We start from the raw sequence: 26,459 nt of genomic DNA, 5'->3' as shown, positions 1-26,459 counted from the left end.
GAATAGGCTCCCCAAGGAAGTGGTTGAACCACCATCCCTGGATGCATTTAAAAAAACCGTTTGGATGTGGTGCTCAGGGACATGATTTAGCAGAGGGTAGTATGGTTTGGCTGCAGTTGGACTTGATGATATTGAAAGCCTTTTCCAACTGAGAAATTCTATGATTCTATGATATGCATGACCTTCATTTTGTGTATTTAATCATTTCACAAAAGTACAGTTACCTCAACACAAAAGCGAAAACCACATTATGTGGCTCCAAATTAATTCCTGCCTTGATGTTCTAGAAGTTTAATCAACTAGAGAGCCTTCCTGTTTTCATTCCACATGTACCTAAAGCTGGATAACACATTTTAATTATAAGAACCATGAAATTCTGAATATCCAGATAGAGTACCACTCAAAACAGTTCTAGAGTATTTGGTAGAAATCAAATTCAGTAAAATGAAAAAGAAGGTTATTTACTTGCCTTATAAAAGCTTGCTGGAAAAGTGATATTTTCATCTGATCTCAGACTGTATTAGTAGGAGTAAAATATAAAACCTCATGATCAGACATATTAGAACAAGGAGTTTTATTTAAACTCCATCTAACAATGAAAAAATGCTCCCTGCAGATTTTTCAAACATTTTCATTCAAGTTTTTCTTTGATTTCTATTTAAAGAGACACTGAAGAAGCACTACACTCTTCTTTGGAACAGACATGCTGATTTCCAAATCAACTTTTTAGCACAAATCATAATTTGCAAATAAAAACTTGTGTTTTGAAGGCGGTTTTTACAGAAAGGCTCCTGAATTATGACGCTATTCATTAAAAAAGATTGGCTTGGGGAAGAGCTTTAGGAAACTTTACACCCAACTAAGGGCAACAAGATTTTTCTTCTCTTCAGCTTTCTTTGCAGATTAACAAAAAATAGAAATGTAAAAAATATGACTATTAAGCAAAACAAATCAGTCTATATCATTCTTACTGCAATGTTTACTTATGTAATACCAATTATAGCTCTGTAAATTGAAGGAGTAATTAATTATATCATATGTAATTGTCATATGCAAAAAAACATCTACAAAAACAACAGCATAAAAGTTGAAGTGAAAAGAAAAAATAAAATATATTAAGCCTTCCATAAATGCTGATCTAAGGCAATAGTGACCTTTTCCTTCATAATTTTGTTTATAATCACCATTCTAGAAGGGATCATTTTTCATTTTGGACTGTTAGGACGGAAAAGTAAAAAAAGTAAAAAAATGTGGTTTCTTATATGTAAATTGAAATACAGAACCACGCAGGAAGCTAACTGTAGATTAGCTACAGGAATCGTTCTATCCTGATGCACAGCTGATTTCACTCCTGCTTCACCATTCATCTGTATGTCACCACTTAATAAATTTCACAATTCAACACAAAGGTAGTAGAGAACAAGGCTAAGACATGACTGAGGGAAGAATAAGAAACTAGGAGTAAAAGTGTGACATTTTGCTTGGTATTAATATCAGCACAAGAAGCCTTGCTTCCGAACATGAGCAGTCTCTAACTTGTGTCAGCTCCAACTTGAAATGAGACCCAGGCACGCAAAGGCATCTCATCGTTTCTTCTCCCTCTCTACCTCTCCTCCCTTTACCTCCTCCCCTTTGGTTCTATGGGAAAGAAACACAAATAGAAATTCTAAATTGGAGATGCAGCACACTCCAGCCCATTTCTCAAACTGGAAGACTTGTCAACAAGGACAAGATTAAGTACAGTGCTACCTCATATCTAAATGGAGTTAAAGAAGCTTGAAAGTAGAAGAGGCAGATATTACTTCCGCGAATGTACCCTGTGGCAATAAAATAATATGCATGTTCCTGGAGAATGAGTGACCAATAAGAAATTAAATCATTGCAATTACTTTCTTAAAATCTTTGTAAAAAATCTTAGAGAATGATACAATCATATTTCATAAACCATAGAAGAAAAACACTATTTAAAAAAATAATAGCAATAATATCTGTGTAACATTGTGCTTACATCACTAAAAATAATGTGAAGTATTTAAATTTAATTTCTTTTATGGAGGCTAGTTTGCAAATCCAAAGACTTCACAGCAGAGAAGCAAAACCACTATTTGTATGTTCACACAGCAAAGAATTCAAAGATATTGACTCTCATTAGAAGGTACACAATTACGTTTAGTTCCATTCAAAAACTCATTATACAGATAAATCCTATTTCAAGTTGGAAAAGAAAATATTCTCCTATGTAAGGGTTCAAAATCCTATGTTTTCCTTTTTTTTTTCCCTAAAATATAAACATATCTAAGTACAAATCAAAAGATATATTTATTAAAAAAAAAAAAAAAAAAACAAACAAAAAACACCTAATAACTCAGGAATTATCCTTAAAATTATTTGTACCACACTAATGCAAAAATACTTTCTTACATGGGCTATGCAGCTTCTTAAAATTAGTAACATTCAATTCAATAATTGCCTTGCTTGTGCATGTCAGTGTTGCATTTGCTTGTTTGAGAGTACTTGTTTGGCCAGTGCTGACAATTCCTAGCATGGTACAGAGTGTTAAAATCTAAATAACATTTGTTAAACTCAATTCCCTAGGTCTAGTAATAAGGAGAGCATTTTCACGTGCAATAGGGTTTTAAGTATATGTTTTCCATATTTCAAAGAAAGTTTCTAATGTTTCCCGTATGCACCTAAAGAAAACAAGATACAGATGATAAAATGTGATGAATAAACCTTAAATACATGGATTCTTTTAGAGAAAGAAGTCTTAAAAACCAAAAGTTGTAAAATATTAGAAGTTGCACAAGTTGAAATTGTTCATTAACATGTTTGTTGAGAGGGGCTGGCTCAAGTGTGGCATCTGTACTTAAGATAATTCTGTTGTAATGTCAAATATCAATATTTATTACCCATTTAACCCACTACTCTTCCTTACTGAAATGGGATTGAGCTAACCTGTGTGTCTTACTCATTAATCTTTCCTCAGCAATTCCTCAATGAATTTGGGTTGGATACTTTAAGCATCCTGAAATCCCATTTCCTGAAGCTGCACAGCTGGTCAGAAAGCCCACAGGTGAATTGTGTACAAGTGTTTGAATATCATCTTGCTTGACTAAAGTCTCAACCATCAAAATCTACACTTAAGGTAATAGAGCTGGTTTTATTTTGATCGGAATCAGTCTTGAAACAGAGCAGTGTTTGGCATAGAACGGTGTTAATAACAATGAAAAGGGGAAAATGACACTAAATGAATTGGAATGCAGAAAACTAATGCTATCTAACACATCACTGAGTAAAGACATTTGTATGACTTTACAGAGCCCAATGGTTTCTTTAAAAATGCTATTTTTAATAAGTTGCATAAATAGGTTACACAGGGGGTAGCAAAGAACACAAAATTTGCCCTCCCATGTGCATGAATGATAGCTCTCAAAAGCACTGTTTCACAGCCTTTATGGGTGAATGCTCTCAAGCAGGGATAAATGAGATATCCTACAGTCAATATTTTTGCTGTGAATATCTCCCAACACAAATCGTATGATGAAAACAAACTTGTTAGGAAGCTATTATCAGAAACCAATATCTTCTGACACTTTCAAATTATTGTTACTCCCAGTGAAAACAGAGAACAGCAGTTCAGATACGATATAAAGAGAGAGCAAAGACAGAAAAATGAAAAACCTAAAAATATGCACAATGTTTTCAGGATCATGTCCAGTTAACCTTAGCATTATAATCTCAGGTAGGCCCCCCAGGCTTGTACTCTCTTCCTGTGGACAGACTGATTTCCTCATGTATCAAATAATCTCTCCCATATACTCATTGCACTACATGGTTATCCAGTTCATTTTTTCTTTACCTATATATTCTACACCATGATATATTCACAGTCAGACAAAATTTGCTTTAAATAAAATTAAAGCATTTAACATAACCCTCACTTTCTTTTCCTGCCCTATAGCTTGAACATTTATCTATTTTGTTTTTTTAAATCATGCTATGTATCAAAGACATACAGTGGTGATTGGTATTGTATTGCAGTAAGATGAGGGAACATGACTTACACCGTGTTTGAAATACTTTGTAAATGTACAAGATAATAAATGCATTTCTGAAAGAGAATATTAAAAATCAAGCTGGTAATTTTATCAGCATGTAGAAACAGATAATTAGAGGTCCTACAGCAGTGAGTACTCATTATGTAATGAAGTTGGAGACAAAGTTTTTATTAGTAACAGAAATAATTCTATGGGCCATTTTCAAATTCCATTGGGTAGATTGGCCAAGTGTAATGCTATATCACAGACTCAGAGATATATCAGTAAAAATGAAACGCTAATATGAAACATAGCATCTTGATTAGAAGACTTATCTTCAATGTTCTTTCTTTTTTGTTATGTCTGAAGAAGATGAAAATTTCTCTCTACTGTATTCTTAATAGATGCAAAATTCAATGACAACCTCTGAAAATTGTCCAGGCAGGAAGTCTATGCTGTTCTGATCTGACTGTTTGTTAAGACAAAGAGTACCACTCTACATTTGGAGCTTTCCTTTATGTTAAATTGTCTTCTTTTTTTTTTTTTTTTTTTTTTTTTTTTATGATTGTGTGTTTCTTTAATAACCAGACTAAAAATCACACTATGAATATTATTTTTCTTTGCCTTCTGCTTACTGTTTGTGCTGTCAATGAGCAATTACCTAATAACAAATTTGATGTTTTCTACAGGATCAAGACTGCCGTACAAAATCGTTTCTCTCCAGAAGCACACTCATTTGTTTGCTCTGACATCTAGCTTGACCAAGCAGGTGACCTACCACTCACTATCACCTTTTCCAAACCTTACTATTATTTTTATTTTTACACTTAATATCTTTCTTTGTGTTGATCTTCTAATTCACTTAATAGATTGTATATCACATAATTCCCCTTTTATTTCTGCCTTCTGATGATATAATGTTTAGAAACTCAACATAGGGGGGAAAAAGAACTGAAGGAGTCAGAGCAGAGGGAGAAGAGATATACCCACACTCTGTGATGGGAAGTAACAGGAAAGCTGAATGAATCTTCAGTTTAACAGTGAACAGTAAATTAAGCAAGAATTTGAAATGGCACAATTAAACAAAAACAACACAACAATAAAAAAAAAAAAAAAAAAGCAAATAGCTCTGTACTTCATATTTCATCTTATCTTTGCAATACAGGAAAACAGAATAAGGGGACTGTGCCTGAAGAACTGTGTTCAGACCCGTCTTCCAAATTACTAAAATGATAATGAAAATTTCAAGTGCAAACAAGATTTTTCAAGAGGAAAGATTAAAGAACATTAATATAGTTTTATGAAACACTTTCCAAGGTGGAAGAGGAGAGTAATTTAGTTGAATTGATAGAAATACAACAGGGAGCCCTGAACATCGGTTGTGAAATCTGGGGCAAAAAAAAAGAAGAAATGCAGAAAATAATCACTCTGTGCTTTGAGGATGCCTTCATGAATAAAGGGAAGATCAAAATCCTCAAGGGATAAATGTAACATGTCTTAGTGCCAGAAGTTGTACCAGAGGAGGTTTAGGTTGAACATTAGGAGAAACTTTTTCTCTCAGAGAGTGGTCAGGCACTGGAATGGCTGCTCAGGGAGGTGGTGGAGTCACCATCCCTGGCAGTGTTCAAGAGGTGCCTGGACAAGGAGCTACAAGATATGGTTTAGTAGCTTGTGGTACTGGGAATGGGAGGGCGGTTGGACTAGATGATCTTGCAGGTCGTTTCCAACCTTGCTATTCTATGATTCTATGATTCTATGACATGCCTCCAAATAGACTGAACTGGGGAACATTTGACAAATACTTTCCTAAGGCAAATTATGAAGAAACACATTTAACTACCTGCTCAATGACTGAGACGCCAGCAAAAGTGGGGTTTTACTTTCTTTTTGCTAATTCCACTACTACATTTCTGTGATCACTCTGGATTCAATTCTCGCATCCTTCCTCACAATTCTAGAATCACCAAAGTTAGAAAAGTCCTATAAGATCACATAGTCCAACTGTCCACCTATTACCAATATATTCCACTAAACCATGTCCTTCAGTACAACATTGAAACATTTCTTGAACATCTCTAGGGACAGTGAGTCCACCATATCTCTGGGCAGACTATTACAGTGCTTAACCACTTTCTTGGAGCAGTATTTCCTAATGTCCAACCTGAACCTCCGCTGAAGAAACTTAATATTAAAAGCAAATTACATCCTAAAATGACAGATTGAATATCTGTGAAATATGAGCAGAGCAGCCCCAAACAAGACCATTATTGTTTTATCACCATCTTTTGTTGTTTATAAATCCAAGTCTGTTATTTATCAGTTTGTATTATGTAAGACTGTAATGCAATATCAAAGGTCCTGAAAATCAAGCATTTGATTTGAAGGGTATTCTGTCTTTCTAAAATATACTATCAGAGGGCTATGGGAAGAGAGTTAAAGTGTGCTGTAAGCATTATCTTATCACTGGCTCTTTTCCAGACACTCCCATATGATTAATCGCATTAGTCAAAAAGGTTTGAAGGCTCTGAGATAAACAATAGAAAGGAAAGCTAATAGAGAATATAAACTAAAATAAAGAAAACTGTAAAGAAAAACTAGAGCGTTGAAGATAAGATTGAGGGTGATCAAAACAGGGTTTTCTGAAGTTTAGTTTCTCCTGGGGTTTCCACCACATGTAATCACAACATCTTTATACATTCTATCCACATTAAATAAAAACTATGTGATCAGACTCCCGCTCACAATTTAGTGGCCAAAACCTGTCAGAAAAGCAGGTCTATTTAACAGACTTTTCCCACTTATTTTCTCACTGGAGGCTCAATTGTTTGCATAAAGAAAGTAAAAGACAGATTTAAATAGAAAAGTTTAAAATTTTACCTGAAGAATTCCATGAAGGAGAAGCCATAGCCATGCTGTTCAGCAATTCCTGCACAAACAACGTTTGCAGATGCTCCAATCAGTGTTCCATTGCCTGCCATTCAGAAGACAGATAGTGGCTTAAAGTTACGCTCTGTTTCTTACACTTATGCTGTCTATTCTGTGCTGAAGTCCCTAGATGTACTAGCTGGAAAAGAAAAATGAATTTCTGTTGGATAGACTTGAAAAGAAACACACAGACAGTATGTCTACATCCTAAAAATAGCTTCAGCCTGGTGCCATTCTCAAGTTCTACATAAAACAGGAAAACAGGGAAGGAAGCTAATATCAGTCTAACTTCAAAGTAACACTAGGGACTTGAATTCAGATAAACCTGCTGATTTTTTTGCTGTTGTTTTATATATGAAAAGATTCCATCAGATGAGTTGAAAACAAAGGATGAAATAATACAGGAAAGAAAACAGAATTTTGCAATAATATCTTCAGCAAACATTAGGGGATTTTATGAAAAATGGATGCCTTCTTTCCCCACATAGTAATGACACTTACAAATGAGTCTTTTATATATATACAATTAGGATAATTAGTTGCTGGTTGGATTGCATAGCTGTTTTTTTCTCATAAGTAAAAATCTGGAGACTGGAAGACAAACACCTATCTGTTGAATTCAAAAAGATCATATAAAGTTTATTTGCCAAACTACAGCAGTTCTTTCTAACATGGAAGGAATACACTTTACTCACTGAACGTCAACAAATTACATTATACAGGCCCTCTTATGACATGTACATGCAAAAGGAAAATAATATCATTTTTATAAAGTGCATCAATCCTCTTGAAAGAACTACATACCTTTTTCTTTTTTTTTTTAAATTCTAAGCTGTTGCCAGTAACTAATTCACTCCTGTGTTTTCTCTAAACTTTCAACAAAGTTACAACATAAAGTTAGGCATTCAAGGCTCAGAAGGACTGACTCATTTTCTATAGCTTTCCCCTGAGTCATACCTTAGACTTAAGAAAAGTTGTACACTTCCACAAATCAGATGTCTTCATCAAATAATTCTGCTCTAAATCATGAATTGGGAAGTAACAATGACTCCTATATTCTGTTGTTTCATTAAAATTTTGGAAAAAAAAAAGAGAAAACTATCTGAAAGATTTTTTTCTTTTATACTGTAGCAAGTCACCTCTTTTGTTATACATCTATACATAAAATATCCTTTATTCTAAGCACAAGTCTTCATGTGTTTGACTGTCAAAGGCTTACAGTTACTCTTCTCATTTTGGCCCTGTTAAACATGATTGCTCAGTGGAGATACTTGTAGTTTGAGAAAAAAATTCTCAGAAGGTAATTAAAGCTACAGTTAATTGTTTTGACCTATTGAACAATGCTAGGTGAAGAGCTTCCTACTTGCTGTTTTTAAGGTTTTAACTTTGCAAAGAAACTGAGTGCAACAGTCCTTTCTGTCTCTAAAGAGCTCTCCTGACATTAGTGGGACTGCTCGTCAGTAGAAGAGTATATCCCTACAGATCATAAAAACATTGTAGAGCACTCTTGTAAGAGTAACAAGAGGCTACTTGTGACCTAATTTTCATATCACACAGAATGATTCACTACATGTCATCACAAGTGTGGTGATAAGACATGATCTATCTTCCTAGTGGCCAGAAACGTTTAAAAAACAGTGCCTAGAGCAGTACTGGTCATAAGAAACAACACAGCTTATTTACTCTGTCCTGTCTGGCTCAAAGTGTATTTTGGTTAATATATGCTCAGAGATATGAAATAGAACTTAATCAGAATTCTTGTTAGGCTTTCACATAAGAAAGGCAAAACACAAAGCATGTGGCTTAATACACAACCAGAGCAAATTAATACAGCTGAAGTTATTAGAAGAGCAAAACAGAAATACTTCAAGAATTTTCAGTTCCAATACTAATTATTAGTCTACATTCTCCCAACATTTTGTAAGAGTCTGCTCTACATGTAGCAAAATCAGACTTCACCATCAGAATAATTTTATTGTAGACAAGGAATATACCTCTGGCTTCAAATTAAAGGAGCAGGACTGAAATTATACTTTTCCCGTGGCTGTGACTAGATACAGCCAGGATTTCCAAACACACAGTCTTCCATACTGTACAGGAGCTACTGTAGAACATTCAGATAATGAGGTATTATGGAAAGAGCTTCTGCATCACCACTGCATTGATTTCCCTGAGTAGAAGTCACTAGAGGAGAAATCATGTCTTTAAGGTTATATGAAAAAGTAGTATTTCTTTTTCATTTGTTCAGACTGTGTGAGCAGTTTAATTAGGTATTGGTTACTCATGCTTCAAAGAACTGCACTGAAATTATCAACCAAGACAAACTTTTGTTTCTCCTCCAGGAACATCCGTTTTAATGACAGGCATTAAACTCAGCAGTGAAACAGTGACACTGTGTCCTCTGAATCACAGAAAAGTCAAGACTAGATAGATGTAAATGGGATCCTATGCACATTAAATTTGTTCAAATTGACGCAAATGAAGAGCAAGCATTTTCTAGCATTTCACAGAATCTTTACTTCATCATCATATCATCTTCAGCCTTAAGAATAATTAAGATTAAAACACATAGTGAAGGCTCTTATTTAATTATTTGTATGCTCAAGCTATAATTGCACACCAGTGAATTTATCAGAAAACACCAGTTTTGATGACTCCTACTGCAACTCATCCTTTATCACAACACATATACTTACCAAGAATTTATATTCCTTACAGTTAAATAAATGCAATATTTCTAATATCAATAGAAGGTGATATGTTTGAGGTAAGACATATATAGTATCTTTCATACCTATTCTACCTTTTTTTTCTCTTGGTACACTGCAGGCATCCTTTTAATGCCAATTATGCTTAACAATTCATAACCATGAAATCAAGAGAACCTTCCTTCTTAATGCAAGAGAAAAAAGAAACATGTTTGATGTGTGATCTCAGAAGTATTCAGACATCTTTAAAGTGAGGACGTTATCTACACAACAGAGAATAAAATGGCAGAGGAATCCTTATGGATCACGCTCATTTTTCCACGTACCTGCCCTAGCTTTGCACAACCACTGCAGAAGCATAATGGAAGGTCTTCTACTATTTCTGCCCAGAAGCAGAGATAAAAAAAAATTATTTTCTCACAGGAAATTACTCTGAATATCTTAAAAGAATGCAAAATTAACTTCAAGTATAAGAAAGTATTCAACAGTTTTAGTTAAAAATAAATTCATGAAGAAATATTTGAAAGCAAAGCCCACATTTAAAAATGTGATCTTCCATATTCATCTAACTTAGAGATAAAAGCAGAAGGCTCTTGAGAAGGTTACTTAAGACTGATTTGATACCTGCCATATCCAAAAGCCCTGCTTTTTCCAGACTTCTTCTCCACTCAGTGTTATTATTTATTATTGCCCTCCACTACATCACTACTTTTAACATTTCTAAATTCAAGCCCCATACCTAGTACACCTGCCTGAGCTCAGCCAGCCTCTGCTTTAGCAGAGTTCATCTACATGATTACACTCTGCAACGCACTGAAAATCACTGTTGGGAGAATTTAAGAGTCTTTTCAAAAGTTGGGGCTGGGAAGCTGGGAAAGAATCATAACAAGAAAAGGGAGACAGTTTACATCAATAATGTTTCCTCTTACTTTAAATCTTTTTCTCATTGTGTTACTTGGCAGCAACACATATGTTGCATCTAAATACCACTGGTTTTTAGAAGCATCTTTGGTATTACTCTCTCAAGAGCAAGCCTAGCCTTTTTGTCTGCTGCATTCCTAATATGTTTGCCTGGAGAACTACTTTTAAAGTGTCTAGCAGGATCAGTGTTTATTACTGAAAAGACTGAGAAATCCAAGGGAATTAAATAAAGCTATTTTGCCTGGCATGGGAAAATAAATAAATAAATAAATAAATAAATAATAGCATCATAAAGATGGGTTCTCAAAATATAAATGAGCTAGTATCTTGTGCAACAGCAATTTTTAAAGGGGATAGATTATGGAGATTTTTTGCTTTCTTCTGAGCATCACACACCACTTCTCAACCTGAACTAACCAATAGACTTTCTGCTTTTTCTCATCCCTGTATCTCTGGTTGTGTATTGCCACAGAAAAAGACTACACAATTTTCATATCAAGTACTGAACAAAGGCTGTTATTTAGCAATGTACCAGTAGAGAAAAGTGTTTATTATTTTTCTTAAATCCAATTATTTCAACAGCAAACATGAAACTCAGTATCCTGCAGCCACAATAAAAGACAGACAAGCCACAAAGTAGGTTTGCCCCAGCCTTGGGAAACCATCTGTGTAAGCCACAGCTTTATTTAGGGATATCTCTTTGTGCAGCTTTGTTCCAGTCAAGTGCTCTCACTTCAAAACCAAGAGTTAACTACAGAACCATTAATAATTTTTTCTCATCCCTGTTTTTTGATGTAATCGATCTCTACTATTAAAGCATCTATCCATAACTTATGTAAGAAAGCCAGCTCCTTTCCTCCTATCAATTTTCAAAAGAAAATGCTGTGCACTCTCCTATGCGCTTTATATAGTTAGGCATAGGTAGACTGATTTGTGCGGCTTCTATCCCATAGAATATGTCATTTCTCTACTGGAAACATGATTCAAACAAATACAATAAACCTGTCTACAGAACTGAACACGGAACAGTTATGGTTTTGATTAGCCTTGCAAGAAACAACCCTCACAGCTTTCACAAATTTTGTATTTTACACAAATCTGATCCACATTTGCCTCACTAAACAGAGACATTTATGTTAATCTCTTAAGCGCGTACAACTCCTGAGTATCTTCTAATTTTTTTAATGTGTAAAAATTTACAAGCTCTGGATAATCAAACTTTGCAGTCAGAAAAGAATTACAGAATCAAGGCTAATTAAACCACTGCTAATCCTCACAATAACCAGGAACCTCAGCTCACAAGCAGTAAAAAAGAAAAGGTCTGCATGAACTCAGCAAACAGTCTTCAATCATAAGATAGTAACTATTTTTTTTTTAATTTTACCTATTTGGAAATATTTTGAAAGGGATATTTCTGTTGAAATGTCTACATAATAAATTCATAGGGTAAACATTGAAGATGAATCAAAGTCTTAACTACTCAAAGAGTTAATTGACCTGACCATTCAATTCAACACCTAAAATAAAGTAAACCTTACCCTCTTCTACTACCACTATTTTACCACCAGCAGAACAGTTACTGTAAGTATTCGTGAGTGCTATTCAACTTTCATTACTTTATTTTTCAAAGAAAGGAAAAGGTGAAACTTAAATGTTCTGTCTTCTACCAGAAGTGTGTAATAAGCTAGACAGGTTGCTGAACATCCTGTACTTGTTATGTTAATGAGCTACATGAATCCATAGTCTTCTTTCAAATTAAGACATCTGCAGAAGAGACATAAAATACAAGTTCACCATAACCATCTGTATCCGCAAAGTCAGCTTAACTCACATAGGGTAAATATTTTAGACTTAAATATTTTAAGTCTAAGTTCTGCTACTCAATTCCTTCATGCCCTGAAAAATATATTCAATTAGGTTAAATTTAAAACCTTCAATGCTGCATACAAACCCTAGTTTACTCATTTTTTTTTCTCTGATTTTTACATTCAGAAGTTAACTGTTCCATTCCACAGCTTCTTCACGTGTTTCAGTACTAGGGACCAAACACTGAATACATTTCATTTACACTGAAAACATTTTCTGAATAGTCCTCTGGAATAAAAGGCAATTATTGAACTTTATGACTTATTTTTGAGTTGAGCAGAACAAGATAATATTACTCAAAATTAAATGAATGTCTCTCCATTAAGTTATTTTAATGTTCAGCCGCTTAAAATTCAGATTTCTACTTAACGTAAACTGACTTTCAACTGAAGCCTAGCTTTTATGTTTTGCTATCACAGAATCACAGAATGGTTAAGGTTAGAAGGGACCACTTGGTATCATCTAGTAAGACCCCATTGCTTCAAGCAGTGTCATCTAGAGCACACTGCTATGGATCAAGTGCCTTGTTTAAAATACTTTGACAACTCCTGTTGAGTGCCTCTTTTCACTTTAGGTGTGTTAACAGCAATTGTGCTGCAGATATTTTACAATACACGTTTAAGTAATATATATCCAAGACACAATTACAACTTCCTTTAGTGTCATAGAGAGTGTTTGATGGAGCAATCTGATTCATTACTTTGAATTAATTATATTGCAGACTCAGATTTCTTTTCCTCCTCTCTTTTGCATTACCAAACACAGTTGCAAGCAGCACCATTTTGTTCCTTTTCCAAAAAAGGGTTTACTATCTGGAAAGTGTCTGCTGTGGTAAGAAAGATAGAACAGTATTATCTTCTGCACCTAGAGTTTCAGAGCTTGCTGTAGCTTCCTTGTCTTGTTCTGTGTGATAGCCTGAATGCTATCCTCCAACTGAATATACCTCTTCTGATAGCACTGCACAGTCTGTATTATTATATTGTGGTGACTCACCAATACAACATCATGAGTTTAAATATTCTATATTATTCTGAAAATAAAAAAGGCCGAGGATTTCAAGAAGGATGCTCTGTAGTTTTCAGGTTTTTTATAAACAAGTGCACGAGGCAAGTAAATAATATTAAACAAAACTCTGTAGGTTATTTGTAGGAGTCTCCAATGTCACCACTGATCATTATCTTTCCTCTAATTTGCAGAACTCTATAACAAACAGTCACTTTACATAGATTACAAAGACAGTAGAAGAATTTCAAATTTATCAGTATCAAGTGAATTCTGCATATTATACAGATTCTCATCCTTTCCATTTTAAAATCCAAGATTTACCATCTAAACTATAAATTCTCATCAGTATAGGTGACATAAAACATAATCTTTTACCCCATATACTTCATATTTTACTCTTAATAACATACATCCATCTATATATATATATATATATATGTCTGCCAAGTTATCTTTTCAAACTTGGAAAAATGGCCATGCTAAGAAAAATTGATAGGTTCAATATGGTTTTTGATTCTTTATTAGCTCAGTGTCATAAACCTAAGCAGGTCTCTGATATTTCCTTAATACAGACAATGATATGCTTGCCAAGTGGACTCACAGAGTTTTAGCTGTTTTTCTATTTGACATTCACAGCTTTCTTTTCTATCTCTTTCACGCCAATGAGGATTATCTTCAGTAATCTTAAAAGATTAGAGGATCTCCTTCAGCTCTGATAATGAGCATGGTTTTCACATCAAGGACTTTATGGTACCGCTGAGCTTTAAAGCAGGACTTCATACTGAAAAAGTATGAAAATGTCCCAGAGTTTGAATGTTGTGGAAAAAAAAAAGAAAAAAAAAAAAAACTGTGCTTAGATTTTTATAAAAAGTTGCAGTTCTTGGCTGTTCTAGAAAACAGCATGAGCTGCCTTGTCCAGCCTGACCTTGGCTGTCTCCATGGATGGGCAATCACTGCTTCTCTGAGCAACCACTTCCAGTGCTTCACTACTCTTATTGTAAAAATTTTTTCCTTATATCCAGTCTGAATCTTCCCCCCCTTTTAGTTTGAATCCTTTTTTGTTTGTTTGTTTCACTTTTACAAATATATTTTTAATACATCATGAAAGAAAGAAATAGATTACAAGGCAAACAAATGCCACATATATCAAATGTACAGAAGTCCTTCAAACAATGTCTTAGCTATAAACTTCTTCAGGTCAGAAAATAATTTTGTTTACACAATTGAAATTACAAATAGATATATTTCTGATCATGCACTTACACACTGAGTTGAATTCATGTTTCTCGTTATTTTAAAACTTATAAGGCAGTAGAAGCAATGTGATTAAAGCTCCTCTCACTCTGAAATTGCTGAAACTAGCAATTTCCATTTATCCTCCGGAATTTCAGAGCAGCATTCCCTTCATGTTATTGGAAAGACCACATACAGTTCAGTCTCAAGAGATGCCATAATTTCATCATATACTGGAGTAGGAAGCATTAATGAATAAAGCTTTATTCAATGTCCTCTCCTGTGAAATAAATATGAATGCAGATTTGTCAGAGCACCACAGAAAATAATTGAAGTTATTTCTTTGTTTCCTTCAGTTTCTTTCAAATTTCTTGTTTTCTTTCCCCTTTGCTCTTTTCAAAGTATAATTGAATTACTATCAGATACTGCAGAAAAAGCCATGTGAGCAATACAATTTTTCCAGCTATTACTTGGTCACCATGACAGTAAATGTCCAGACAGACATGAGCTAATGGGGTCAATCAACATTCAGAAGAACTGACAAATAAAAAGGCCCCAAACTCTGAATTAATTTGCTCTAATTTTGGACATCCCTCTCAGCTCTTGAAGTTCTGAATGCTAAGGATTCCTATCTACTCTGCAAAGAACATCTGACATTTTCAGTGGATGGGTAAACATCTGCCTCCTGGAAGTGCCACACTCTCCAGCACCAAATGGGAGCCTGGGGCAGCCAAACTCTTAATTCACAACTTCATTTAAGTTCCTAAAGATAGCTGGAAGAAATATAAGTGTAAATTTGCAGAACTAGATTTCCTGATGGCTTACCATGTTTTTATTTCAGATGCATAAGGCTAACCCCACCTGACAGAAAACTTCTGCCAGAATGGAACTACAAACTCTGAGGAAGACCCAGAAATTTCTAAATTCTGACCACCTCCCCAGGAACTGCCAATGGCTGACATTGTTCTTGGCTTTCTTGATTAAAAAACAGAATTTTTCCTTCCTTCTCACTTCCAGATATAGATTTTATAAGTGCAAGGAGCATCTATGCTATTTTTGGTTACACCTTGTGTCTGAACCCCATGCCATAAAAGAGAGAAACTTAATAGAAGCATCTTTCTTTTGGGAGATGGTGTTGAAAGATCACAACAGCGTGGCAGTTATATTGGCAAAGGTCTCACCATCTTGCTTGAGACTGATTCAGTCCTTTCATTTCCAGGACAACAGCTATAGCAATGAAAGAAAATTACAGTCTTTTCTCATCCCATCATCTTCTAAACCAGTAGCTGACTGTGTGCTTTGAGGCAGCAGAAAAAAGTAACAGCACCACTGGAAATTTTTCAGTTTCATGGCATTTTCTCATACAGGCACAAATGACGATGTTCTCTTCATGGACACATAAGCAAGCATAGTGCAGTGCTCACCCTGAATCCCAGAAACACTATCCAACTTTTTCTGAAGCTCTTCAATACGCAGCAAACAACTACTTACAATATCTATACTTTTAATGTATTATTTAATCAGATTCTTCTACAGAAAGTCTTGCTTGCTATATTCCTTTGGTTGCATAAGGAATAATAAGGTCCAATCTTTTGCCTTAAGCACCAGAGTATAATGATATAATTTGCATCTCTGCCTTACAAAATGAGATTATCCTACCTTGAGAATTCCTTCACAACACTTCAGTGTAATTTTAAAGGCCAAACTTCCTTTTTTTTCTTAAAGCCTCTTCTCTTCCTTTTTTTGAATATTTGCTAGAACTTTCAAATGAAAATCTTTTCTATCATTTCCATTCCCTACCTATAAACTGCTATCCATTAGCTTCTGATTTTGACGAGGGGAGTAATTAGTTGGGACTAATTCCACAGACTTACACTCCCATGAGATCTTTGCTAGTATCAGCACTCACACAGCTTTATCCTAATAGAGCACTGTTTGGAGAGTTTAAAGTTTTGCAGATAATGACAATGCTCTTACTTATCACAGTATTTATAGGTAGTCTATTTTCAAAAATGAACATTCCTTGAGTAGTACCCTTAAATCACACAATTTCTATATTAATTAAATTTGTATAGTTGTGTTATACAGCAAACACAGAAGTCTGTGTTAAGCACCAGCAATACTTCAAGAAATCAAATTAAGAAATTTGGGTTAACACAGTGACTGATACTGTAGGAGTATCAGCTGATATACGTAAAGACTCCAAAGCAGGTAAAGTGTCTCTTGCTTAGAATAAGTCAGTGAAATCTCATCAGTTTTAGCTCCTTATGAGGTTTGTTGGTTTTTTTTTTTTTTAATCTGAAATTTTAATGAAATCAGAGTATCTTTGGTGATTAGCAAATGGAGAAGAAAGGTGATTTTTCATGGCAAACATCTATATAAAGACATGCTGAATATTCAGATCACTAGCTCTAAAAGGGAGCAGATTTGCAGATTAACGTCACAATGTGATAAGTAATAATGAGTACAAAAAAGACATTCGTAAAATGAATAAGTGTTGTTTAGTATAAATTGTCCTGTCTTTGCAACATGCTCTTAAAATTCAATCTGTAAATTGCATCATTATAATATTTGTTTGGTATTAAGGTCACTTCTACTAGCAATCACTTAACTAAATTAACGAATCCAAACTTGTATTAGTCACAAAATGGTTTCTGGCTTTAATTTCCATAAACAAAGGAAACTATTTCAAGGATCTGAGGAGGAGAAAGGGTTGGATTCATTGTTATTCATTGAAAATTATGTTATCCATTTTAACTTTATTTAACTTAACTGCCTAAGTATTTATGGATTAGAACACAGTTCAGTACAATGTAATTAGCATTAACATTCTCAGTAGTAGAAAACAATACTAACACTATTTCCCATTAAAATTTTACATATTTTAATTGCACTTAGTGTACTTGTTACTGCGTCATGAAAGTTTCATATGCCATTTGCAGAACATATAGCAGAGTAATCAAGTATAAACATTAATTTAAAAATTACTTGAAGGCTATTCTCCTTTGTTATTATAATAGAGAGGAAATGTTGAGTCTACAATAGATACATGGTACATTTTTAATTTAAGAAAAAATATACAGTAACAATGCCATCTGCTTGTTTTACACTAATGAACTGACAGTGCAAGAAATCCCAGTTAATATCAAGATGGGTATTAGAAGAATGGCTATTAACTTTCATTATTTGAGGTACATTTCCCAAATATTTCAGTGAGATGTTCCTTAGAGAAAGGAGGACTAAATAGCTCAGCAAATGGATAGTCAACCCATTTCTGTAAGCCAGCCAGAAAACCTCCTAGCAACTTCATTAGGCTTTGAATCAAGCTTTCAGATCTCAGCTATTATGCATTTTCTGCATCTTTTCAGTGAGCAATGATGGATCTCGGTTCTGGAAACTAAATATATTTTTAAACTTTCTCTCAGAAAAGATCAGAACTCCATAAGCACCATCTGGACTTCTGCTTTGTGCACTTGTATTTTATTCAGATTGTTGGAGACAATGCAACATCAGATATAGTCTTCAAAGAGAAATGGCAAAAATATGACTGTGGTGTATGCAGCACACACTGACTGGGATCCTCATCAAGGAGTTCTTTGAAGTCAAAAAGAGCAGCATCAGGCCCTCACTATGCTTTGCATAATGAAATAATTAAACATATTTGAAACAGTTAATACCTAACATAATTTCAAAGTTATTGCCTTCTCACATAAACACTTACCTCCTAGGCATGCACCCATGGCCAACGAGAATATTAATGGTTTAATAGGCAAGTTAACATCAGGATCTTTACTCAGATTGAGAAGAACAGGAATCTGTGATTTAAGAAGAAAAGAGAGTAAGATTCAGGAGACAATGCTTAAGCAAACAACTAAAATACAAGCAAATCCAAATAACGATTTTTCTTTTTTTTAATGAGCATCTTTGCACAACACTGTTGGTTTGTGCTCAGTTTTGCCACTGACTGTTATAGTCCCACAAGGTGTAGGGAAGTTACTTGTAATGTCAGGCCAATCCTGTCACAGGTTGACTGCTGAAAAAACTGAAGATCCCTTAAGGTTTTGAGTGCATCCAATTGGAGCCTTCTATTTCAACAGAGAACTAGCAGTGACTATATGCAGTTCCTCCTCCAGTCCTTGAAACTTGAAGGGCAGAACTATCATCCCTCTTCTACCTGGAAACTGCTGAGATGCCTAGACCTGGACCCAACCGCATAGAATGCATCAATAACTAAAATATTCTTAGATTCTTGTTATAATCAAAGGTGTCTGATCTGTTACAGAAAAAAACTGACAGACATCAATGCGACAGACCTCTGAATTCATAAGAAGAGTTGAGCTATTTTATTATTTAGACTAATATTATGTTTATATATAAAAATATATACATATCTATATTTATATATATATATAAAATATATTTTATCCTAGGAAATATTTGCAAATTTTATGAATTTCATTTAATATTTTTTAGCAAATAAAAATAAATCACTATGGAAAAAAATATTTGTAAATCAAATCAGGTTCATAGGGAAACATTACCGACTTCATCAGGCAATTGGTATGGAGACCAAACATGCAGCAGGCAAGATTTCCAGTAGCCCTAGATCTCAGTCACTACCAACATTCAAACCTAAGAAACCTCAGCTTTAGTTGGGGAAAACTTTTTTTTAAATTTCCACTTCATTGAGTAACTGATTGGTTTGAAAGAAAGGCTTAATCAGTGCCTGTAGAAAAATGGTCATTAGCAAAGGGAGAGGTGATAGTATTTTTGACCTGTTTCTGAGATGTGCAGAAATTTATTAGACCAAAGGAGAGACTAAGAATAACAAAAATGAAACAGTGAGAAACCAAGCAGAAAGTGATATATGGAAATAACTGTGATTTGTCTTAAAATTAATGCTTTCTCAGAATCCAGAATTTACATTAGTGGTTACAGTTATCACTTTTGATCCTCCATTTTGTCCTTTGGATACATTACACAAGTCTGATCTCAGAGATGGAGCTGCTGCTTCCTGAAAAATGTTCTCAATTTCTATGGCTGAATGAGGCTCACCATTTTCTGAATGCATGTGTTCTTTTGGTGAGAAACAATATGTACGTTTTGTGAAATCCCTTACTTCACCCTCCCTAATGCCATTGGTGCTAATCATCCCTCCTAAATTCTTTTATTGGTTAACCAAGATAAGGTAATGTTTGAACAGTTATTCCTGAATTGTACACTGCCTGAAGATAGATATTTCTGTTTAAGGCCTGAAGAAAAGAGCATGCCAGATATTTTGCCTGTTTATTTTTTTTTTTTTTCCATGATAAAGTCATGAAAGATTTCAATCTTTGTTTCTCTCAAACCACCACTTCCAGAGCACAATATGCAGTTCTAATTGTGGTTGCATTTATTTCAGTACGGTGTTTTGTTTCAACATGAAATGAAATAATTTCAAACACAAGTAACAAATCCCAGAATTAAGACATCTAGCTCAATTTAAATACAGCATTTCTTCCTGCTATGCAATTTTGACCCAAGAACCAGAGACAATTATTTACTTCCTTGGAATTATTTGCAAGTATCTCAATGTACTACAGATGCGTGACACAATCCTGCACTATGCAGGCTAGCAACATTTTTTAAATTAGATGACTCCTTCTGTCATGCTCTGCCCTGCAGACATGGAGAAGGTAGGTATGTAGAAGGCATTAAAATGACAATCCTATTTTCTTGCTTTTGAGTTCAATCCTAAAGCTGGTGCCAGTGAGATCTCAAGTGCAGAGCAAGTAATGCCATTTTCACACCCCATTGGTGAGAACTGTGTGCCAAGCAGAGGCTTATAGTCCTCCAGGGGCCCCTCTCTAATTACAGCACTATGAAGAACATGAGAAGAAGCAGTGCAGAGATTCCTGGCAGAAAGTCAGATGGGTGATTCTCTGCTAGGTATTTGCACTAGAAATGCACAGTGCTCCCATCAGAAAGTTTAGTCTTCTGTTTACTGAAGGAGCTCAGCTCCATGAGTTCTCATTGATCAATAAATAAATCCCTATTGACTGAAGACACAAAAACAACTTAGAAGAAAGTTTGTGATCAAAGGTTGCAAACTTTATCATCTTTTAAGCACAAAGATTCATTGCATCATAACGAGAGAAAGTGCAGTTTTGTAATCTGACTAGTTTCTAAAAACTTTCTAGCTCTGCTGGAAAGTTTGGTATTGAACTACTTCACATTACAGCTTGATTGGCAGAATCTAAATAAAATGTGTGGTACAGCTCACAAAGGAAAGCCTAATCACCTTCACACATTCTATATGACTATCCATCTCCAAGTAAATAGAAAAAAAGAAAACAACATAACTATCAGAAATAATGAATGTGCTTGGAAAAAGTAGAGTGTTCTCAAACACTCGATACAGAAAGGTGTCAGTCATTAATCTTATTTTGATACTAAACTGCATTTCTCATAAGCAAAAATGTGATCAAACTGTTACCATTTTCACACCTTACTGCCACAACCTCTTCTCTTAATTACCAAAGAGTAAATTGAATCAAGGCCTTTATCCTATTCAAATATGTTTATGAAAAAGCTTGCTCATGAGCATGACACTCTCCCAGTGAAGGAGACAGAAGAAACAGCTCTTTTGAAATTGTGAAGACCCTTTTCTGAAATACAAACAGAAATGATAATTTAGCTTAGCTTATTGAATCTCAGATATGCAAGGAGGAGACCAAAGAGGAAAGGCACTTCTACTCTATCAATGCTACTCTCCTCCTGGGGTGGCATAAGCTACTTCTGAGAGGGTTTAATTTTATTCCTTTCAAATTTAATCTTTGTACAAGTAATCTCAAACTACCATCATGCAAAAAGGACAACTTAAACATTCATTCATGTTCATGACATATATATGCAGCACAGTACAAGGCATCAAGCTATATTTCCCATCTTGTCTACTTATGCAACATGATGGTGAAACAGCAACATACATCTTTATTTTAAGGAGTCACTGCTGTTCTACAACTTGAAGTTTCACAGCACACATTTTGCTAAGAGCTAAATGTGTTAAAGATGTCTTCTCTGTTCAAACTGCAGAGAATGTGCATTAATAGGAAAAAAAAAGCTATTTCTAGTTTCTTGAGTTGTTGATGTTCGGTCTGTCTACAGTCTGCTAGGGTTCAGTCTTACACATTTATTGAGCATTGAAATGCAGAACATACATCTTCAGCAGGACAGAAGGAAAGAAGATCCAAAAATAAAAGGCACTAAGAATATAAGATTCTGATGAAATTTTCAGCAGTGTAAATGAAATGATTCAGATATTTTAGAGGTAACAAATAGTTGTCCCAAAATTATCTGCTTTCTAACAACAACCTGTCAGTGACCAAGTCACCTTGCAGCCAGGTGATTAATTGAAATTGCTCGTTACATTGTATTGAGGAAACAGTATTTAAGCTCAGCTAAGAGAAGGATTTATTACGGCTATATATTTAGTTCTGGCAATAAAATAAAAATATAAGCAGATGGCTCCAGCATATGCAGCTGATAAAACATGTCAATTAAATTAAAGAGCGTGCTGATAATTAAATCACATCACCTAACATTCTAAGGGCAGAAATCTGTGGCTATTTAAATGACAATACTAGGAAAATACAGACTTTAAAAATGAATGAATCTTCTTGTTAAGGAATGTCACTGTGAGTTCAGCCTTTTCAAAAAGGAATTAAAAATCAGAGGGTTAATAGAATGACACATAGAGCATCAGAACATGATTCACCACATTTGTTACTCAGACAAAGGCTAGATATACAACATGGGGAAAAAAAAAAAACACAACCTTGCCATTCTAGAATTAAAATGCTGAAGACTTGGCAGCTAAGGTTTTGGATTATTAATTTTTTATGCATAGAACATGTTGTGGGTTGCTTAATGCAGCTTCCAGATACATTTATATATATTAAATTTGTCACTGCAACACAGTTCTTTGCATACAGAATTCATACAGTTTCCCACAAGGGCTATGACTAACTCAAAATTTGCTACAGTAGAATTTATTCATATTAAAAAAAAAAAAAGAAGATTGATTTTCCTATAATGTGTGGACAGCTATCACAATTGCTAGGCATGTTTATGCAATTAAGTGTAATAAACAATCATTCAAATACTCTTAATTAGAAAGCTGTATCTTCACTTTCCAGTGCTTGAAAAGACTGTAAAAATCCTGGGATTACTGTACAGCAAATAAATTTCAATCTCTTCATCTTTCTGGGGGGCAGTTTATGACCTTTGCATTCATGACAAGTTATGTGAAGCAAAAAAAGGGGATATGCTCTGAAAACTGTTTTGTCGTTGTGTAGATTCAATGTTTTATTTTAGTTTAATACAAAGTTTTACCAAGACAGGAACAGTAAGAGTGAACAATTTATAATCACCTAATTCACTTCCGCAACTCAGTGCACCGTTTCAAGTAATGCTTTCAAAAGCATCCCCTGTAGCTTAAAATTCTTGTTCAGTTCTGAGATCTTCACAGAGAATCCAGTTTAACTGCCTCAATACACAAATTCCATAATCCACTGACACTTTTGATAGTGATGTTGTGCCATGTTTACTCTTGTCCAGAGCAAAGAATAATCCACCAATTTTGCACTGTTGCACTGAAAAGGTGAGGTAAGATGTATAAGGATAAGATGTTTCAAATAATAAACTAATCTGGTTTGTACCATTTAGGAATTTTTAGTATACTCATATTCTCCTTAAAAGAAGTTTCCTTTCTTTCCTTTCAAAATACATCGAAGTCTTACTGATCTCTGTGAATGCAGCTGTTTGGTCCTTTTTATTACTCCAAACCAACTTTCACAGACTAGTTAGATATGAGGCAGAACCTTTTAAGCTAAGATTTTTGCATTATTGCTTAACAGTCCTTACATGTTTGCTTGAAGGTGACTCATCCTGAACCAGTATTCCTCTTCACGCCTATTGTTTGCAGTCTGTTGTTGTTAAATCAATATAGTTTAACAGGAAACACCACAGTAATAAAACCAAAGTACCATAGTAGCAAATAATTACAAAGCAGTTGCAAATTTATCCAAACTGTTCTAGGCCCTATATGAAGTGTCTTAAACCTTGACTCAAAGTGAACACAGAACATGGTGTACAATTAATAATTCCTGTGGTATAATGAAGGAACTACTGCACTTTAAACAGAGATCTTGATTGAACAATTCTATCTGATCATGCCCTAATTTGTTACAATACTAACTTGCTACTTTTCTGATGTTAAGACTCAGCTGCTGAAAAACGTGTTATGTTTAATAAAATTTGCTGTTTTATGAACTAATTACATAAGTTAGTAACAGAAAGTTCAAGTATTAGCAAACATTAGAAAACATTAGTGTAATGTTAGAGGGAAAAAAGTTAGAGGGAAAACATTGACAGATGCAGATGGATAATGGAAGTGTCCATCAAAATACAATTTTACTTTTCAGCTATGTATGTTGATATAGCAGGGTAGGAGAGAAAATGCAGAAACTCAACTCAAACAGTGAAACTAGTTCCACAGCCAACTACAGCTGTTAGCAGCAATGGTAAGGTAGATGCCTAAACAGCGTGAATGAGCTTGTAACAATGATGAAATCCCAGAGAATAATTACAACATAAAAATTACAACATAGCACATCATAACCAGTAAACTTAGCTTCCTTCTCAGCACCAGGAAGAGGAAACATAGAACCTGCAAGGAATCCTACCATTGTAGCTGTAAATGGGATATTATCAATCACAGACGAGGCCAAAGCAGATACCCAGAGCACTAAAATGATGGCCACTGCCAAGCGCTGGTCCTCAGGAACCACCTGGAATTAAAATAAGTTCATTTATGACTTTGTGAGATCAGTATTGCTGCATCTCCCTAATGGCACAATCACACAGGTGTTTACAGTTTAATTTACCAACACCTATTATTCCTTCAGGCTCTGAATAGGATAACATATTATAATCTTTAGCTTGTAACAATGATGAAAATAATCTTTAAAATAGCATTTTAAAGAAAATAACCTGTCGTTTAATAGCACAATTACTAAACTTTTTTCCAAGGAAATTAAGACCAATAGAAATAAAAGGATTGATATTTTTGATACTCAAGTTTCAGACTAAAAAAAAAAACAAAAAAACCAAACCTGCACAACTGTGAATTGTCCTCTTTCACTGTTTGTATTTGTTTGCACCTCAGCATTTTTTTTTTGTTGTTCATTAACCTACAGAAAAGGTTTTTCTTTTTCATTTATAGTGACATTTCTTCTAGCTGTGTGCAGACATACACACCCCAAAGTACAACATCCCTTCTAGGTATTGCTGATGCAGGAGTACAAAATTCAAAATGAAAGTATTTTTCAATATTATTCTATTGGAGTAAAGCTATTTTCCTTGCCTGATAAACTACTGTAAATATTTCAAACATACCTTTATTAGCAAAGCTGTCTGTTCTCCTATGTAGTCTATTAAATGCAGATGAGCCAAAGCCTAAAAAAAGACCAACTGATGAGGTATTTGCTGTGGATACATTTTTCCAATGAACATAAGCAAACACAAGTCATTTTCATCCAAGATGTTGGTATTCATCAATGTAGCTTTTACAGCAACTTTGCAGTTTGTGGAAGGAATAGACAAGACAGAAATTGTAGTTGTATTTGTAGAAGTGAGTTGCACCAGAAAGAGCAGTGAGATTTCTTAAAGAGCATGGGGCACAGGCATTAGAGTACAGCTGAAATGTAAAAATTACATTCTTCAATGAACACGTTTGCTGAGGACAACTGATTTTTTATCCAATGGCCCCAAAACCTTGGATATAATTGTAACCATAATATAGACAGTATTGTGTTTAAAAGGTCGGATGCAATCAGGCATCTTGTGTTCAGACTCAGGTGAAAAGAGAAAGCAAAATATATTTTTCTATTAAACAGCTGCATCAGACCAGTAAAAAAACCAGTGTTGCCCATCTGCTGAAACCAAGCAAGAGACCTTAGATGGATGGAAATTGGAAGAGAGACAGCAGCACTTAGGAGACAGGAAAAACAGCTTTGTGATGGCACACAACCTGAGGAGGCTGTCCCTATAACCACTGGTCCGGGGGACAGCCAGCTCCAGCATGCTGTCCTCCCTGGGGGAGCAATTCCCATTTGCACAGAATGCCTGTATAATATCTCATGCAGCCCTGGTTACTATCATGCATGAATATACTCCAGTTTGATAGCTATGGCTTTGGATTCTCGTTGGGCAAACAGAAGAATGCAAACTGAGTCCTCACACCCCAGGAGAATGATCTATTCCTTCAAAAAACAAAGTGAAAGGAAAAATTTAACTCATGAGAGAGAGCCCTTAATTCACTTTGCTTGTATTTTTCTTACAAGTGTGCAGAGTGAAGCACTATTTTCAGGTTGAATGGGATACATCTATCTCTTGACCTGTCTGTTTTTCAGGAAAGAAAATCACATTATTTTTTATTCAGGCTGAACCTAGGTGGCTGACTTGCTTTCTGTTTTCCTGCCACGACAGAAAATCAGTTAGCTGAGACATTCTGCTGACTGAGAGCAATGCTACACAGAGCTGCAGAGGTCAGCATTCACATGTCATGATGCCAGAAACAATAGGCAGTCAAACAGAGACCTTCAGAGTCATCACTGGGAAAAATGAATAAATAAATAAGTAAAATTGAACTCGCATGCTGTCAAATCTCATGACAGAGATGGATGAAGGTCCTAACTGGTAACAAGTGGTGATGACAGCATAG

General features: G+C 34.8%; 1 protein-coding gene across 4 annotated transcripts in view; it reads right to left on the bottom strand.

Moving 5' to 3' along the window:
- The window catches only part of OCA2 (OCA2 melanosomal transmembrane protein), a 165,638-nt gene that overhangs the window by 26,979 nt on the left and 112,200 nt on the right, over positions 1–26,459 (bottom strand). For all 4 annotated transcript variants that reach the window (XM_048963932.1, XM_048963925.1, XM_048963953.1 and 1 more), the window contains 4 exons: positions 25,133–25,192; positions 24,421–24,525; positions 18,417–18,510; positions 6,915–7,008 (listed from right to left, as the gene is read on the bottom strand). In XM_048963932.1, coding sequence (XP_048819889.1) covers positions 6,915–7,008; positions 18,417–18,510; positions 24,421–24,525; positions 25,133–25,192 — 353 coding nt within the window. The remainder of the gene's footprint in view (positions 1–6,914; positions 7,009–18,416; positions 18,511–24,420; positions 24,526–25,132; positions 25,193–26,459) is intronic.

This window comes from Lagopus muta, chromosome 1 (genome assembly GCF_023343835.1).
Source record: "Lagopus muta isolate bLagMut1 chromosome 1, bLagMut1 primary, whole genome shotgun sequence".
NCBI classification, from domain to species: Eukaryota; Metazoa; Chordata; class Aves; order Galliformes; family Phasianidae; genus Lagopus; species Lagopus muta.
Note: the sequence above shows the minus strand (reverse complement) of the source record. Positions and strands in the feature narration are given on the sequence as shown.